At 42.4% G+C, this 14,396-nt stretch overlaps 2 protein-coding genes across 4 annotated transcripts; one reads left to right on the forward strand and one right to left on the reverse strand.

Moving 5' to 3' along the window:
• Window positions 1–4,280: 4,280 nt before the first annotated feature.
• LOC111153802 (chromosome unknown C11orf1 homolog) lies at window positions 4,281–9,001 on the reverse strand. Of its 3 annotated transcripts, XM_022513043.1 has the most exons (4): window positions 8,633–8,925; window positions 6,251–6,481; window positions 5,718–5,784; window positions 4,281–5,264 (listed from the first exon to the last, which is right to left on the reverse strand). In XM_022513043.1, the coding sequence occupies exons 1-4, from the start codon at window positions 8,672–8,674 to the stop codon at window positions 5,089–5,091; spliced, it is 516 nt and encodes a 171-aa protein (XP_022368751.1). In that variant the 5' UTR covers window positions 8,675–8,925; the 3' UTR covers window positions 4,281–5,088. The 3 variants fall into 3 exon arrangements, with proteins under 3 accessions (XP_022368751.1, XP_022368750.1, XP_022368752.1); XM_022513042.1 differs by lacking the exon at window positions 8,633–8,925 and having other exon boundaries at window positions 6,251–7,109; XM_022513044.1 differs by lacking the exon at window positions 5,718–5,784 and having other exon boundaries at window positions 5,110–5,264; window positions 8,633–9,001.
• Window positions 9,002–9,109: 108 nt separating this feature from the next.
• On the forward strand, window positions 9,110–12,951 carry LOC111153861 (ferredoxin-fold anticodon binding domain containing 1). The gene is made up of 5 exons (XM_022513130.1): window positions 9,110–9,281; window positions 9,494–9,650; window positions 10,761–10,964; window positions 11,150–11,308; window positions 11,672–12,951. Exons 1-5 carry the CDS (start codon window positions 9,110–9,112, stop codon window positions 12,852–12,854), a joined length of 1,875 nt encoding a protein of 624 aa, XP_022368838.1. The 3' UTR covers window positions 12,855–12,951.
• The last annotated feature ends 1,445 nt before the right edge of the window (window positions 12,952–14,396 follow it).

Here is a 14,396-nt window from a genome sequence, read left to right on the forward strand (position 1 = left end):
AGGTCCTGGGATCGAGCCCTGCATCGGGCTCTCTGCTCAGCGGGGAGCCTGCTTCCCTTCCTCTCTCTCTCCCTGCCTCTTGCCTACTTGTGATCTCTGTCAAATAAATAAATAAAATCTTTAAAAAAAAATAAAATAAAAATAAAAACTGCCTCATTCGGGGCACCTGGGTGGCTCAGTGGGTAAAGCCTCTGCCTTCAGCTCAGGTCATGATCCCAGGGTCCTGGGATTGAGCCCTGCATCGGGCTCTCTGTTCCGTGGGGAGCCTGCTTCCCCCTCTCTCTGCCTGCCTCTCTGCCTACTTGTGATCTCTCTCTCTGTCAAATAAATAAATAAAATCTTAAAAAAAAAAATCTAAAGCAATCTACAGATTCACTTCAACACCTATAAGAATCTCAATGTTTTCCAGAAATAGAAAAATTCACCCTAAAATTCATATGGAATCTCAAGGGATCCTGAATAGCCAAAATTATCTTTTTTTTTTTTTTTTTAAGATTTTATTTATTTGTTTGACAGACAGAGATCACAAGTAGGCAGAGAGGCAGGCGGGGGTGGGGGGAAGCAGGCTCGCAGCTAAGCAGAGAGTCTGATGCGGGGCTTGATCCCGGGACCTGAGCTGAAGGCAGAGGCTTTAACTCACTGAGCCACCCAGGTACCCCATGAATAGCCAAAATAATCTTTAAAAAGAAAAGCAAAGTTGGGAGACTCATATTTCTTAATTTCAAAACTTATTACAAACTATAGTAGTAAAAAAAACAGTGGGGTATTGGCGTAAAAACAGATATATAGACCAATGGAATAAAATAAAAGGCCAGAAATAAACCATTGTGTATATGGTTAAATGATGTTTAGCAAAGATATCAAGTCCATTCAATGGGAGAAAGTGCAGTCTTTTCAACAAATAATGCTGAGAAAACTGGATATCCAGTTTTCTGAATATGCAAAAAAATGAAGCTGGACCCTTACCTTACACCATATAAAAAGTTAATTCCAAAAGGATCAAAGACTTAATTACAAGGGCAATAAATGTAGACTCTTTGAAGAAAACACATGGGAAAAATTCATAATATTGACTTTGGCAAGGACTGCTTGGATATGACACCAAAAGTTTAGGCAACAATAGATAAAAGAGATAAACCGGCCTTCATCAAAACTGAAAACTTTCGTGCATCAAAGGGCACTGTTGAAAGAGTGAAAGCAGAATCCACAGAATGGGAGAAAATATTTACAAATCCTGTATCTGACTAGGAATTAATATCCAGAATATACAAGGCACTCCTACAACAAAAGGGCAAACGACCAATTCAGAAATGGCAAAGTATTTGAATAAATGTTTCTCCAAAGATATACAAATAGCTAAAAAGCACATGAAGATGCTCAAGATCACTAGCCAGTAGGGAGGTGGAAATCTAAACCACAACGGTATCATTCTGCACCCCGCTAGGATGGTTACTATAAAAACAAAAAACAAAGTAAGTGTCAGTAAGGATGTGAAAACTTAGAATCCTTGTGCATTGCTGGTGGCAATGTAAAAAAAAAAAAAAAAAGTGGAAAACAGATGAGCATCTCCAAACTGTTAAAGACAGAATGACCATATGATCAGGCAGTTCCACTTCTGGGTATATTCCTCAAAAAACTGAAAGTGGGGACTCAAACAGATACTTGTACATCAATGTTCATAACAGCATTGCTCGCAACAGACAAAAGGTGAAAACAACACAAGGATCCATTAACAGATGAATGGAGCAGCAAAATGCAGTAAATACACAATGGAATATTATTCAGTCTTAAAAGGAATATATCATATAATATGGATGAAACTTGAAAACATGCTAACAAAATAAACCAGACACAAAAGGACAAATATGACATGAATCATCTTTTATGTGTTTTCTAGAACAGGCAAATTCATAGAAACAGGAAGTAGAACAGTGGTTATTAGTAGAATAGTGGTTACTAGGAGAAGGGGGAATGAGAAGTCTGTTTAATTGGTACAGAGCTTCAGTTTGGGATGATGATAAAGTTCTAGAAATAGTGCTAATAATTGCACAACTCTGTGAATATACTTAATGCCACTGAATTGTACACTTAAAAATAGTTAAAATGGGGGGGGCACCTGGCTGGCTCAGGTGAGTAAGAGCGTGTGACTCTTGATCTCAGGGTTGTAAGCTCAAGTCCCAAGTTGGGCAACCGACTCTTGATTTTGGCTCAGGTTGTGACTTCAGGGTTGTGGGATTGAGCCCCACCTCGGGCTCTATGCTCAGTGTGGAATCTGCTTGTCTCTCCTCTCCCTCAACTCCTCCCAAATAAATAAATAAGATCTTAAAAATTAACAAAGAAATCTTTAAAAAAAAAAAATCATTAAAATGGTAAGCTTAGGGGCGCCTGGGTGGCTCAGTGGGTTAAGCCTCTGCCTTCAGCTCAGGTCATGATCCCAGGGTCCTGGGATCGAGCCCCGCGTAGGGCTCTCTGCTCCGCAGGGAGCCTGCCTCCACCTCTCTCTCTGCCTGCCTCTCTGCCTACTTGTGATCTGTCTGTCAAATAAATTAAAAAAAATAATAATAAAATAAAATCTTTTAAAAAAATGGTAAGTTTATGCTATATATGTTTTACTACAATTTTAAAAATATCCTGGACAGGAAATAAAATAGGATATGTAACATATAAACTTAAAATACGTGCCAATAAAATAGTGTTTGTATTTCAAGAGCATGTATTAACGAATTACTACAATTAGTAAGAGACAATAACTCAAATTCTTCTTTTAAAGAGATTTATTTATTTACCTGAGAGAGAGCACACATGCACACATGAGTGGACAGAGCAGAGGGAGAGAGCATCCAGGGGGGCCTCACTGCTGACCACGGAGCCTGATGTGGGGCTCAGTCTCATGACTCTGAGATCATGACCTGAGCTGAAATCAAGAGTTAGATGCTTAACTGACTGAGCCACTCAGGTGTCCCAATCACTCAAACTCTGCAGTTGATCTAACAATGCAGCGCTGTTTCCACCAATACCCTAATGGTATCTTTCTGTGAAACTGGACAAGGTGATCCTAAAATTTACATAAAACGGCAACTGGTTAAAAATAGCTCAAGACACTCTTGAAGAAAAACAACGTAAAAGTATCTCATTTATTAGATATTAAGATTATAAAATTATCATAATTACAACAGTGAGGTAATTAAGGCATTGTGTTAAGATAGCATATGTAATGACAGACCAACGGAATGTTTTAGAGAGCCTGGAAACAGGCCTAAGTACACAGACAGTTGATTTATAGTAAAAATGGTGTTCAAGAGCAGTGGAGAAAGTAGTGTTTTCAATAATTAATGCTAGGAAAACTGGATAGTCATACAGAAAAGAAAAAAACTCAGTTACTACCTAACATAATACACAACATAAATCACGTATCTGTGTCTGTAACATAAAATAGTGAAAGTTTGCGAGGAAATACATGGGAAACATCTCCCATCTATTATATTGTCATAATAAACAGGAGAGAAAATAAAAAAGGAAAATATTGGTAACTTTAAACCCGTTGGGGCACCTAGATTGCTCAGACGTTAAGCATCTGCCTTCAGCCCAGGTCATGATCCTGGGGGTCCTGGGATGGAGCACCACATTGGGCTCCCTGCTCAGTAGGAAGCCTGCTTCTCCTTCTTCCACTCCCTCTGCTTGTGTTCCCTCTCTCACTCTCTCTGTCAAACAAATAAATAAAATCTTAAAAAAATTTTTTTTTAAACCTGTTAAAATTTAGACTGTTCCTCCCTGTGTTCACTAACCCCAAACTTCCCAATCCTGTCTCAATTCCTACCAGTTCCCCAATTTGAAAGACCCAACTTAAACCAACAGAGCCCTTACCCCAAATCTCTAAAAATAACCTAATACCCCCTCCCCTTTTAAAGACTGTACTTATTTATGACAGAGAGAGATAGTGAGAGAAGGAACACAAGCACAGGGGAGCTGCAGAGGAAGAAGCAGGCTCCCCGATGAGCAGGGAGCCCGATATGGGGCTTGATCCCAGGACTCTGGGATGATGATCTGAGCAGAGGAAAGGCAGACGCTCAACTGACTGAGCGACCCAGGTGCCCCGTATCCCCCACTTTTCCAAAAAAAGATTTATTCATTGGTGGGGGGGGCAAGCACAAGCCAGGGGAAGGGCAGAGGGAGAAGCAGACTCCCCACGGAGCGGGGAGCCTGAGGTGGGGGGGCGCTCAATCCCAGGCCCCTGCATGACCTGAAGCTCCATCCCAGGACCCTGGGATCATCACCTGAGCTGAAGGCAGACCCTTAACCAACTGAGTCAGCCAGGCGCCCCAACATCCCCCTTCTGAATTCTCACCAAGATTGTATTAAGTTGATGTGCTTCCTTGCTACAGGTTTAATAACTCAGTTTTGTTTGATAAACAGGTCTCCTTGATGGTCTTTGTGGGTGAATAAAAAATTGACAGTCCTTCCCTTTTTAAGATATATACTGAAATTTTTATAGAAGAAAGGGTTTAACATCTGAGATCTGCTCCAAGATTAATTAAAGAAATAGAGAAATTATGTAGGGATAGTTAAGAGCAATCATAAATTGTTGAAGGTGTGTAGTGGTATATGGGAATTCATTATATTACTCTAATTTTATGTTTTAAATCCACCATAATAATTATAAAAACTTATTTTTCTCTTTTTTTTGTCCTAAGAGGGCATGTTCATTAAGGTCACAAAAGAGTTACAATATCTGACTGTGACTGCCAGGCTCACACCCAGGAAGCACCTAGCCAATGATAACCGAACTCACACTGGATTTTGGAGTTCCACCTTGGATGGAAGGTAGAGAGGGGCAAAGTAGTAGCAGATTTGAACTAATTCTTTTTAATCTCCTCCTACTACAACCTTGTAATGTAGAACTAAGAGCAGATATTAACTTAAATCTGACATTTAAGTCTTGATTAAAACAAAAAAGAGGGTAGGGAATATTTTTCTGTGCTTTCTTTATTCAGAGAGTGAAACTGTTATAGTCAGCTAGATTCTTAGTTGTGCTTAGAATGTGCTCCCTCCTACAATTTACTCCGGAAAAATGAAGCTTCTTATTCTTTCTTAGAGCCGTGGACCCTGAAATTGGCAGTTACTACGATTCCACATACATGCGGAGTGATGCCCAGTTTGAGGCTCTGAGTAGCTGGTCATGTAAGTTGACTTTTCTGTGCATTTGTACCGAGGAGGATCCAGTTCTGGTTGATGTCCTGGAAACCAGTGAGGCTCTCTCTTAAATCCTGAGGAAAGAGAGAATAGAAGAGAAGGAAAGACAAGTGGAATCAGTCAAGAACAAGGACCCTTAGTAACTGGTCTTGCTCTTATTTCTGAGGTAAAATTTCCAAGTCTAGTGAGTCTTGTAAAAATTGAGAAAGAAGAATCAGGGGCATCAGGGGCTCAGTTGGTTAAGAGTCTGCCTTTGGTTCAGGTCATGATCCCTGGGTCCTGGGATCAACTCCTGCATTGGGCTCCCTGCTCTGTGGGGAAGGTTCTTCTCCCTCTCCCCCTGCCTGCCGCTCCCCCTGCATGTGCACATGCTCTCTCTGTCAAATAAATAAATAAAATCTTTAAAAAAAGAGAAAAATCATTTACTTATTCACTCATTCAGTTTACTTCTATTTGAGCTCCTTCCATGTTCCAGGCACTGAGCTATGTCCTGAGAATATAAAGATTGAAAAGAACAGTCCACCTACTATGAGTTGAAAGTGGCATTTTGTTGTTGTAGCTCAAATCATATGTTGTTTCAAAGTAGTGTCCAAACTGGAAAGAAAAAGTAATCAGTTAAAAATATAGGAGTCTACACTTAATGATAGGAAAAAAAGGACACAATGACATGAATTTTAACAGACTCTGTCATATTTTGGATTAACTAGAGGTCTATATGTTGTTCGTCTACAGTCTATTAACTTTCATATCCTTTGTTTACTTGTTTGTTAGGAGACACTTAAGGGCAAAATGCAGATAAATTACAAGTCTAGGTAGGCAGCCTGAGTCAGAAGACATATATGTAAAAGGGTACTGCTCATACTTTTACTACTTTGCTATTCTACTTGATAGTAAAATAAGACAGCCAGTTTAGCTAAAGAATGCTGTCCACCCCCAACCACCTCACTGAACAGAGAAGCCCGAGAGGTCTCAGCATGGAAGTTATTAGATTCCTACCTCTAAAATGGCCAGTGGCATTTCTTTTGCTAAGGGAAGGAAACAGAAGAGAACGTTAGATTACCTGGGAAGGCAAGGGTTTGGGCTTCACAATATTCCTTAGGTCATATCTTTCCTGATTCCAGTTTCCCATCAGGGTACAGTTTGAATAGGCATTCTCATTAGTGGTACATCTCCATCCATACTGGAAAAACTTGGATGTATCATTCCAATCTGTCCATACTTCCGCATGGCCATCTGCATTAATGAGGCTGCCATAGTGTGGGTTTGCTAGGAAATAGGCAAGGTGCTGTCTCTGCAAAAAGGTGAGAACAGAAAAGCTAGTTGCAAAAACTAGGAACAGAAAAGGCATTCATCCCTTTCTCACCCTTGGCCAAGTATAACATAAGCCCATCTTACTAAGGATCTAGGCTTTCTTCCCAATATAATAGTGGTTCTGCTTCTTCTCCCCTGGCCCATGAATCCTTTGATCTACTCAATCAAAAGTAGCACATGGCTATGTACAGTAAATGCCACCCCCCAAAAGACAGGAAAACCTTTAGTATCCCCAATACTATATGGAAAACTAGTTGTATGTTCAGGAACTTTTGAGATGTAGGAGTTTAAGGACTAAGGATATTGCTATAGTCAAAGAGAATAGGGAAAAGTGAAAGTTGGATAAGTAGATAACACAACAAAGGGTCAATAAACGAGTTTCCTTCTTTCTGGACTCAGCTCAAATGCCACTTCTTACATGGTATCTTCCAAGTTAACTTCTTTCCTTTGTCTCACACAGCATGGAATCTTTATACCTTTAGCTTTCTATCATATGTTAGAATTCTTCAAGAACGTGTTGAATCTCCTATGTTGAACTGTACATCCCTTGAGGACAGGCCCTGGTCTTATTATCATACCCTCTCCTTCTGCCAGCTCTCCCAATCAATGGTGCTTTGCACATATCAGGTGACCAATGTCTGAATTTCAATCTTTTGTAAGGAATCAAAAGCCTAGCCATTTTTATTTTGGGCCAAAAATGACTGTGCTCCCTTGGCTTGGGGGCAAGACAATACCTTCACTGGAGAAGAGCATTTTGATGCTGAGTGGCTTGTGTTGTTTGAGGAATTTGTAGGAAAGTGACAGAAAGTATTATTCAGCTGTTCCATTTTCTTTAAAGGAAGAGGTATCACCAAACTTGGCTTTCCCGTTCTCCAAGCAAATGAGGAATGTAGGTCACACCGATCACCATGGCCGGGAGGCCATGATTTGGAAGTCACCACCCACCTAGCCACCTTTCCACAGGTAGGGACAAAGTCAATACTGTAGCCCTCATACCATGTACCTTTGTGAAGAGAGATGTGTGCACTGATGTCAACAAATAGCATGATGACTAAAGAGTAATTCCTGCAAAGTCTGACAAGCCTAGTACTCACACTGCAGACCAAGGTGACACCTTCCTTGGGGCTGTAAAGACAGGCATCACCATCCACTCAGTTGCCCAAGCCCAAAACATGAGGCTCATCTTTAACTCTGAATTCTCTTTCAATGCCTTATGTCTATTCAAACTCTAGGTCTTACTGATTTTTGAATTAGACCACTACCCTCCAACCCCACTGCCAATTTCCAGTTTAGATCACTACCAGCTTTTGTCAACATTCTTGGTGTAGTTGCCTCTCTGATCTCTGTGCCATCAGCCTTGGTCTTCTCCAATCCTTTTTCTATAGGAAAGAAGAATAGTGTGAAAATGAAAATCTAATTGTGCTATCTTCCTATTTAAAAGCTGGCCACTGTTACAATAAGACTCAGGCTGTTAAAATGGCTTACGATGTTCTTTATGACCTGGCTCCTGCTTAAGTCTTCCTTCTCCTCTGTTACCCACTCTCCCTCCAACTACATTTCAGCCAAACTCAACTCTTCTGTTTCTCCATCAAGCATTTGCAAATACTGTTCCTCCTGCCTCTTCACTTATATTTACCCAGGTCAGGTGTACACTCCCTTTCCCCCCTTAAACTTTTTTTTTTTTTTAAAGATTTTATTTATTTGAGCGAGAGAGAGAACAAGCAGGGGGAGCAGCAGGCAGAGGGAAGGGAGAAGCAGATGCCTCCCTGAGCAGGGAGCCTGATGCAGAGTTCATCCCAGGACGCTGGGATCATGACCTGAGCAGAAGGCAGACTCTTAAGTGACTGAGTCCCCCAGAATTCAGGTTCACTTCATTTAGGGAATCTTTCCACTTCCTCCCAGAAGTTGGTGAGGTTCTAAATCCTTCTGTGCCCTACAGCACCCTGAATGACTCCTCATAGCACCGCATCCCGTTGTGCCAGAATTGCCTCTTTTGCTGTGCAGTCTCCATCACACTTGAAGTTCAGGCCACATCTTATTCATCCATGTACTTAGCCGCCCTCACAGTGGCCTCACACACAACGGGCACTCAGTATTTCCTGAATGAATAAAAGGTAGGAGATAGAAGCACCTGGAGAAATCCCGAGCAGCAGAGACAATGGACAGTAGCCATTTCAGACGCGAGGAGGCTACCCTCTGTGACAGCAACAAGCAGGACACAGCCCAACCTCTCGACTTCAGCCCCGCCCTGTTCCTTTCACTCAGAACTCGCCTCTCCCGGGGTCTGTCCCCGTGCGGTAGTGACTGCTTGTGACCTCACGCAGGTGTGACGAAATCGCTCGCGGCAGTCGTCGGGCAAAAAGGCGTTTATTTTAACACTCCTGAAGGTGTGAAGGAGTGAGGGGACAGAGTGATCGATGTCTCGCGTTCGCTCTCACGCCTATTTCCCCCTCTGAAGCCGCGGCACCAGTTTCTCAAGACTACTGGACGCTGTCGGTGCATCATCAATCAGCGACGCAGGAAGAAGAGGCCCGCAGGGTCCCCCACGGAGGAAGTGACGTAAGAAACTGGCGCCTCCGAGGACGCGAGCGAGGAGCTGGTTGAGGCCATGGCCCCTCGGCGCCTCCTGTTGGTTGGGGAGGGTAATTTCTCCTTCGCCGCCGCTCTGAGCGAGACCCTGGATGAGTGCACCCGTGTAACCGCCACCTGCCTCCAGCGCTTGGCCGACGTGGCCGGGAATCCGGTGGCCCGGGAGAATCTGCAGCGCCTGCGCGAGCGAGGTAGCGAGGCCAACCCCTCCGCGCAGCAGCCCCCCCGCCCCGCCCCGCTGCTGGCGCGGCCCGAACTGGAAAGGGAGGGGAGGTGTAGGTTGCTTTTGAGCGTCCGGTTCCCTGAAAACCGGCTGTGGGCTTGGACCGGGGTTGTCTTGCACGGTCCAAGTTAGGGAGGGATTCAGGTTTTGAGACACCCATCTGTCTATATTTCGTGCCAGGTACTGAGGTGCGTTTTGGTGTGGACTGCACCCAGCTGGCAGATGCCTTCAAACCGCAGCATAGGGAGTTTGATCGAATTTATTTTAATTTTCCGCACTGTGGACGAAAAGCTGGAGTAGCTAAGAACCGGGAACTGCTTGCCAAGTTTTTCCAGAGGTGAGGAAATGAGACCACTCACAAGTAAAATGTTTAAGATGGACCTTGCATAGTTACTGCACTCACACATTTTAGTCTGGGAAATAAGGCATATGTGTTTAAGTTACTGCGATAGGTTGAGAGAGCCTATGAAGCTCCAGAGGAACCCACAATCTAGTTGGGAAGGCAGACATGGAACCCTAAATGTTAAATAAAAGTACAAATAGTGTGTAAGCTTTTGGGCGTGTTAAAGAAGGATCACTCACCTATTTGGGATAATGCAGAATAATGGTAGCCAGAATAATCTAATGGCTAAAAGCATGGATTCAAAATCCCCACCCACCACTTATAGTTGTGTGATTTGGGGTAAGCTTATTTGGGCCTTACTTGCTTTTGCTTCTTTATCCATAAACTGAGGATATTTACAGTAACTACCTCAAATTAATGTGAACTTAAAAGAGTGCTTTAGGGACACCTGGGTCGCCCAGTTGTTGGGCATCTGCCTTCTGCTCAGGTCATGGTCCCAGGATCCAGCCCCACATGGGGCTCCCTGCTCAGTGGAGACCCTGCTTCTTCCTCTCCCACTCCCCTTGCTTGTGTTCCCTCTCTCGCTATGTCTCTCTCTGTCAAATAAAGAAATAAAATTTTAAAAAACCAAAACAAACCAACCCAGTGCTTTCCACTATTATACCAAAACACGTGGTACTCTTGGAGGTCTCTAGAGGCCATAGTTGTCAAGAAACTTTTCACACAGCCAAGGTTTTAAGTTAGTATTTGAAATACAGAATTTTAATAGGAAGGGAGTGAAAAGATCAGCTTTCTAAACTGGGAAGAACAGCCCAGTCAGTGAATCATGTATAGGAACTTGGCAGACACTGACCTTTCTATGACATTAGATGAACAATGCAGTTACATAAGCCACTGGTCAGCCACTAGTATCAGTTATGAGTTTTGAACACAGAATTTACATTCTTACTTCTTCCTCTGCCTGTTTGAAATCTATAGACCTTTGTAAATAGATACGATTGGATTTTAATTATTTCACAGCCGAAGTAGGTATATACAATTTTCTTCTTATGATAACTTCAACTTATTTCTGATAAACGGCTAATGTGCTCCTCTCCCTGTTAGCTGTAAGGATGTTCTTGCAAATGAAGGAGAAGTCCATGTGGCGTTGTGCAGAGGACAAGGTGGGACTCCTGCTGATAAGCCCAGGAGAGAATGGCACAACAGCTGGCAAGTGGTTGCTATGGCAGCTCTGGGGGGATTCATTTTAAGTGACGTGCATCCCTTCGGCTGTGAGGCTGTGCCAGGGTACAAGTGTACTGGATATAGGTGAGTAATAACAGACATTTAAGCCTTTTTCATCTCTTATACTAATAATGAAAAAAATCTTAGGCCAACTTTCCCCTACCAATTTCCTGCTTTGGTCTCTAAAAATACTTGCTTTTAAAAATAATGACAATATATTAATTAATTAAGAAAATGACAGACTCCATACTTGGTGACTCTTTTGCCAGGAGTCAAGATAAGCCCTTTCATGTAGAAGGCGCTTTGAACCATATCTTCACCCGGAGCTTACCCTTTGAAGGTTCACAACCCAGAATCTTCAGGATCAAACTCGGTGACCAGTGGTTTTCCTTTCCAGAACCAGAAGCACTTGTAGGAAAGTTGAACAGGTAACCTGCTGTTTTACCAGAAATTACTTCTATCTCTAGCTGTATCCTGATTGGCTTGATGCCAACCGTGTATTGAATGGATGCTATATCAATTGTTAATGATGTTGGTGCTATGAATACTTGTCAGTCTAGCCTTAAACAAGCCTTTTTAGAATTAAAATTTGTCTGTTATATCATACAAATGGTGGCTGTCAGAGTTCTGAAACACATGGTATCTGTTTCTGGTAGGTAATTTTTTAAATTTGCTTTTAGGATCATTTTAAGGAAAATTCTTTTCTATATTCTTTGTGCTTTTAATTCTAGATCCATTATAATCATTTATTATTTGAAGTTAAAAAGTTATTTTTGTGTGTGTTTAAACAGAGATTTCCTAGCAGCGCCTTCATGTCATCCTATCAAAACCATTAATGAGAAACTCATTGCTGAATTGGGCAAAGCTTTCCCTCTGAAGAGGCTGAAGTGTTCCTTCCCTTTGCTGCCAGAGGGAAGCCCTAGTGTTCTCACTTCCTGGAACTGTGACAGTTTGTCAGCTGCCTTTTGGATTAGTCTCTGTGAAGATAACTCAAATTCTGAGTCCCTGACTAGTGGGACAACACAAGACATGGAGGACTTCCTGGAGTTATTTTCAGAATTTAGCCTTCTCAAGGATTCTGGAAGAGACAGGAAGCAAGAAGCTCATGAAGAAATCTGTGGCCAAACCAAGGTCTGCCTTAGACCTTCTCTCCTAGTTCATGTTCAGGCTGTCATCCGAGCACCAGACTTCCTCCCAGGTTCCCTGCACGTCCTCAGCGGACCTGTCTTTCGGAAGTGCCACATCTTGCCTTTCACAATGCCGGCATTCCATGAGACTTTATTTATCCTTGGGTTTAATAAAAATCTGAAGGATAGTTATCTTCAGTCACTACTGGATCACCTGAAGGGCACTCTCGATAGCCTTCTGAACCAGACATTGTTGGAGGGCTCTAAGCTGAGCAGTTCGGTGGAATTTGTCTTTCAACCAAATGGAAACGATTATATTATTAATGTGAAGTCTCATAATTTTGGCTCAGATTGTGCCAAGGATCTGATTATTGGGTCTGTCGCTACGTCTGCTACAAGCATTGTACACAAGGACCAGTGTTTTATGTTTGTGTCTGTGAACTTGGACCTACTAGCCATGCTTGTCTGGGGTATCTCTGACTGGAGGATGTTGTGGACCTTTGACCACCGTTTCCTGAAGCATTTTGTTCCTGGGAAAATAGAATCCTTTAAAAGCTATTCCCTGTATCCCCCATGCTATGTGCATGATATTAGTTTTTGGTTAGATGAGAAGAAAGAATTTGATGAACTAGAGTTTCACACAGTGGCCCGAGCAGTGTCCCAGGACACTGTCATATCCATACAATTCCTTAGTAGTTTCCAGCATCCAGAGACTCAACAGGTCAGTCTCTGCTATAGACTGACTTACCAGACATGTGACAAGGCCCTCACCCAGCAGCAGGTGGCATCAATGCAGTCCCAGTTTAGGAAGGAGATTCAGCAAAGGCTACATGTAACACCTCGGTAGTTTAGTAAATTTACTAAATTTACTAGTAAATTTACCGTGTGGGTATGGGTGCAGGTGCAGATGAAAAAGACCAATTTGGGTGTGCGTGGGTGGCTCAGTCGGTTAAGCCTCTGCCTTCGGCTCAGGTCATCGTCTCAGGGTCCTGGGATGGAGCCCCGCATCGGGCTCCCTGCTCAGCAGGGAGTCTGCTTCTCTCTCCCTCTGCCCATCCCCCCTGCTTGTGTGCACTTTCTCTCTCTCTCTCTCTCAAATAAAATCTTGAAAAGACCAATTTGTAACTTGTAGTCCTTTCTGGACTGTGTTTTTTTGTGAAATCTTTACCTTGTGACTCTAGCCAATGTTGGTTGATGCTAAAGAAACTTGGGGCTCTATCACTTAAACTCATAGACTATAATGTGATTGGTGACCTTTGATGTTGTACCGTATTTTCCTGAGTCATGACTAGGAAAACTAACAAAACAGTATCTTGTGCTTTAGATGCTTTGCTCGTGAAGATGCAATTGAAGTTCAGTGTCCTATTTATATTTTTTCCCTACTGCCAATTCCTCTTCTTTAACCCAATATGTATTATCTCATTAAGTCAACTTACGAGAGTGGTTTTTGGACTCAGACCACTATTTATTAGCTTGGGTGAGTTGAAAGTGCTCGATAATTGGTATTGGTTTCATCATGATGACATTTATTCCATGGTTGACTCTACTGTTGAAGTCATGGAACTAATTAATGTCAGATTTAGAGTTCACACTTGGGTTTGTCTGACTCTAAAGCCCATGTTCCTTCTCCCATTGTTACTTCTTCACAGTCTTCACTAGTAACCTCTCCGCTGTGATTAAACTTTGGTCTCCTAGATGCTGGAGCCTTCTGTTGTAAGCATCTCTCAGAGACACTGGGAGATTGGCTCAGCCCAGGACTCCACAGAATGGAGTCCTCTAATGTTAATTAATGTATGTTCCTGTTAATGAATAGTTAGGCTCTGCAGATTGGAATTATATTGTAAACTCTTGGGAGGAAGTAACTGTCTTATTTGTTCTTGTATTTGGAGAAGAGCATGTAGAGGCAAGAATGGAAGCAAAGATACAAACTCGGAGGTAATTACGGTAATGCCAGTGAGCCGTAATGGTGACCCGGACCAGGATGGTAAGATGTTGTTGGTCTGGGTAATATTTAAAACGTTTTGCTGATGGAATATATGTGTATGGATGAAGGGTGTGGAGTTAAAGAAACAGGAATCAAGCAGGACTGACTTTGTGTTTTTTGACCTGGAAGAACAGAAGTATCATTAACGAGGATGGGAAAATTGGCATAACATTTTGGGGAGTGGGGTAAAGAATCAAGGGACCTCTTATGGACACATTTATTGCTTGTCTTTCTACCCAGACTATAAGCTAATTGCGGGCAGGCAATGTGATTTATATCTTATTTGTTTTAATTTTTATTAGAGAGTGCACACACACACACACACACACACACACACACACACACTGGGCAGGCATTGGGGGTGTTGCAGAGGCAGAGGGAGAGAGAGAATCTTAAGTAGGCTCC

The sequence above is a fragment of the Enhydra lutris genome, unplaced genomic scaffold (genome assembly GCF_002288905.1).
Source record: "Enhydra lutris kenyoni isolate GAN:26980312 unplaced genomic scaffold, ASM228890v2 scaffoldscaffold34, whole genome shotgun sequence".
Taxonomy (NCBI): domain Eukaryota; kingdom Metazoa; phylum Chordata; class Mammalia; order Carnivora; family Mustelidae; genus Enhydra; species Enhydra lutris.

Excerpts from the sequence above, each read along its gene's own strand:
- LOC111153802 (XM_022513042.1), bottom strand. The coding sequence starts at position 6,538 with ATGCCTTTTCTGTTCCTAGTTTTTGCAACTAGCTTTTCTGTTCTCACC. Across the intron at positions 5,785-6,250 it reads CCAAACCCTTGCCTTCCCAG|TTTGGACACTACTTTGAAAC; the intron begins GTAATCTAACGT and ends TTTTCTTTCCAG. Across the intron at positions 5,265-5,717 it reads AATGCCACTTTCAACTCATA|GATTTAAGAGAGAGCCTCAC; the intron begins GTAGGTGGACTG and ends CTCTTTCCTCAG.
- LOC111153861 (XM_022513130.1), top strand. The coding sequence starts at position 9,110 with ATGGCCCCTCGGCGCCTCCTGTTGGTTGGGGAGGGTAATTTCTCCTTC. Across the intron at positions 9,651-10,760 it reads CTTGCCAAGTTTTTCCAGAG|CTGTAAGGATGTTCTTGCAA; the intron begins GTGAGGAAATGA and ends TCTCCCTGTTAG. Across the intron at positions 10,965-11,149 it reads TACAAGTGTACTGGATATAG|GAGTCAAGATAAGCCCTTTC; the intron begins GTGAGTAATAAC and ends CTCTTTTGCCAG.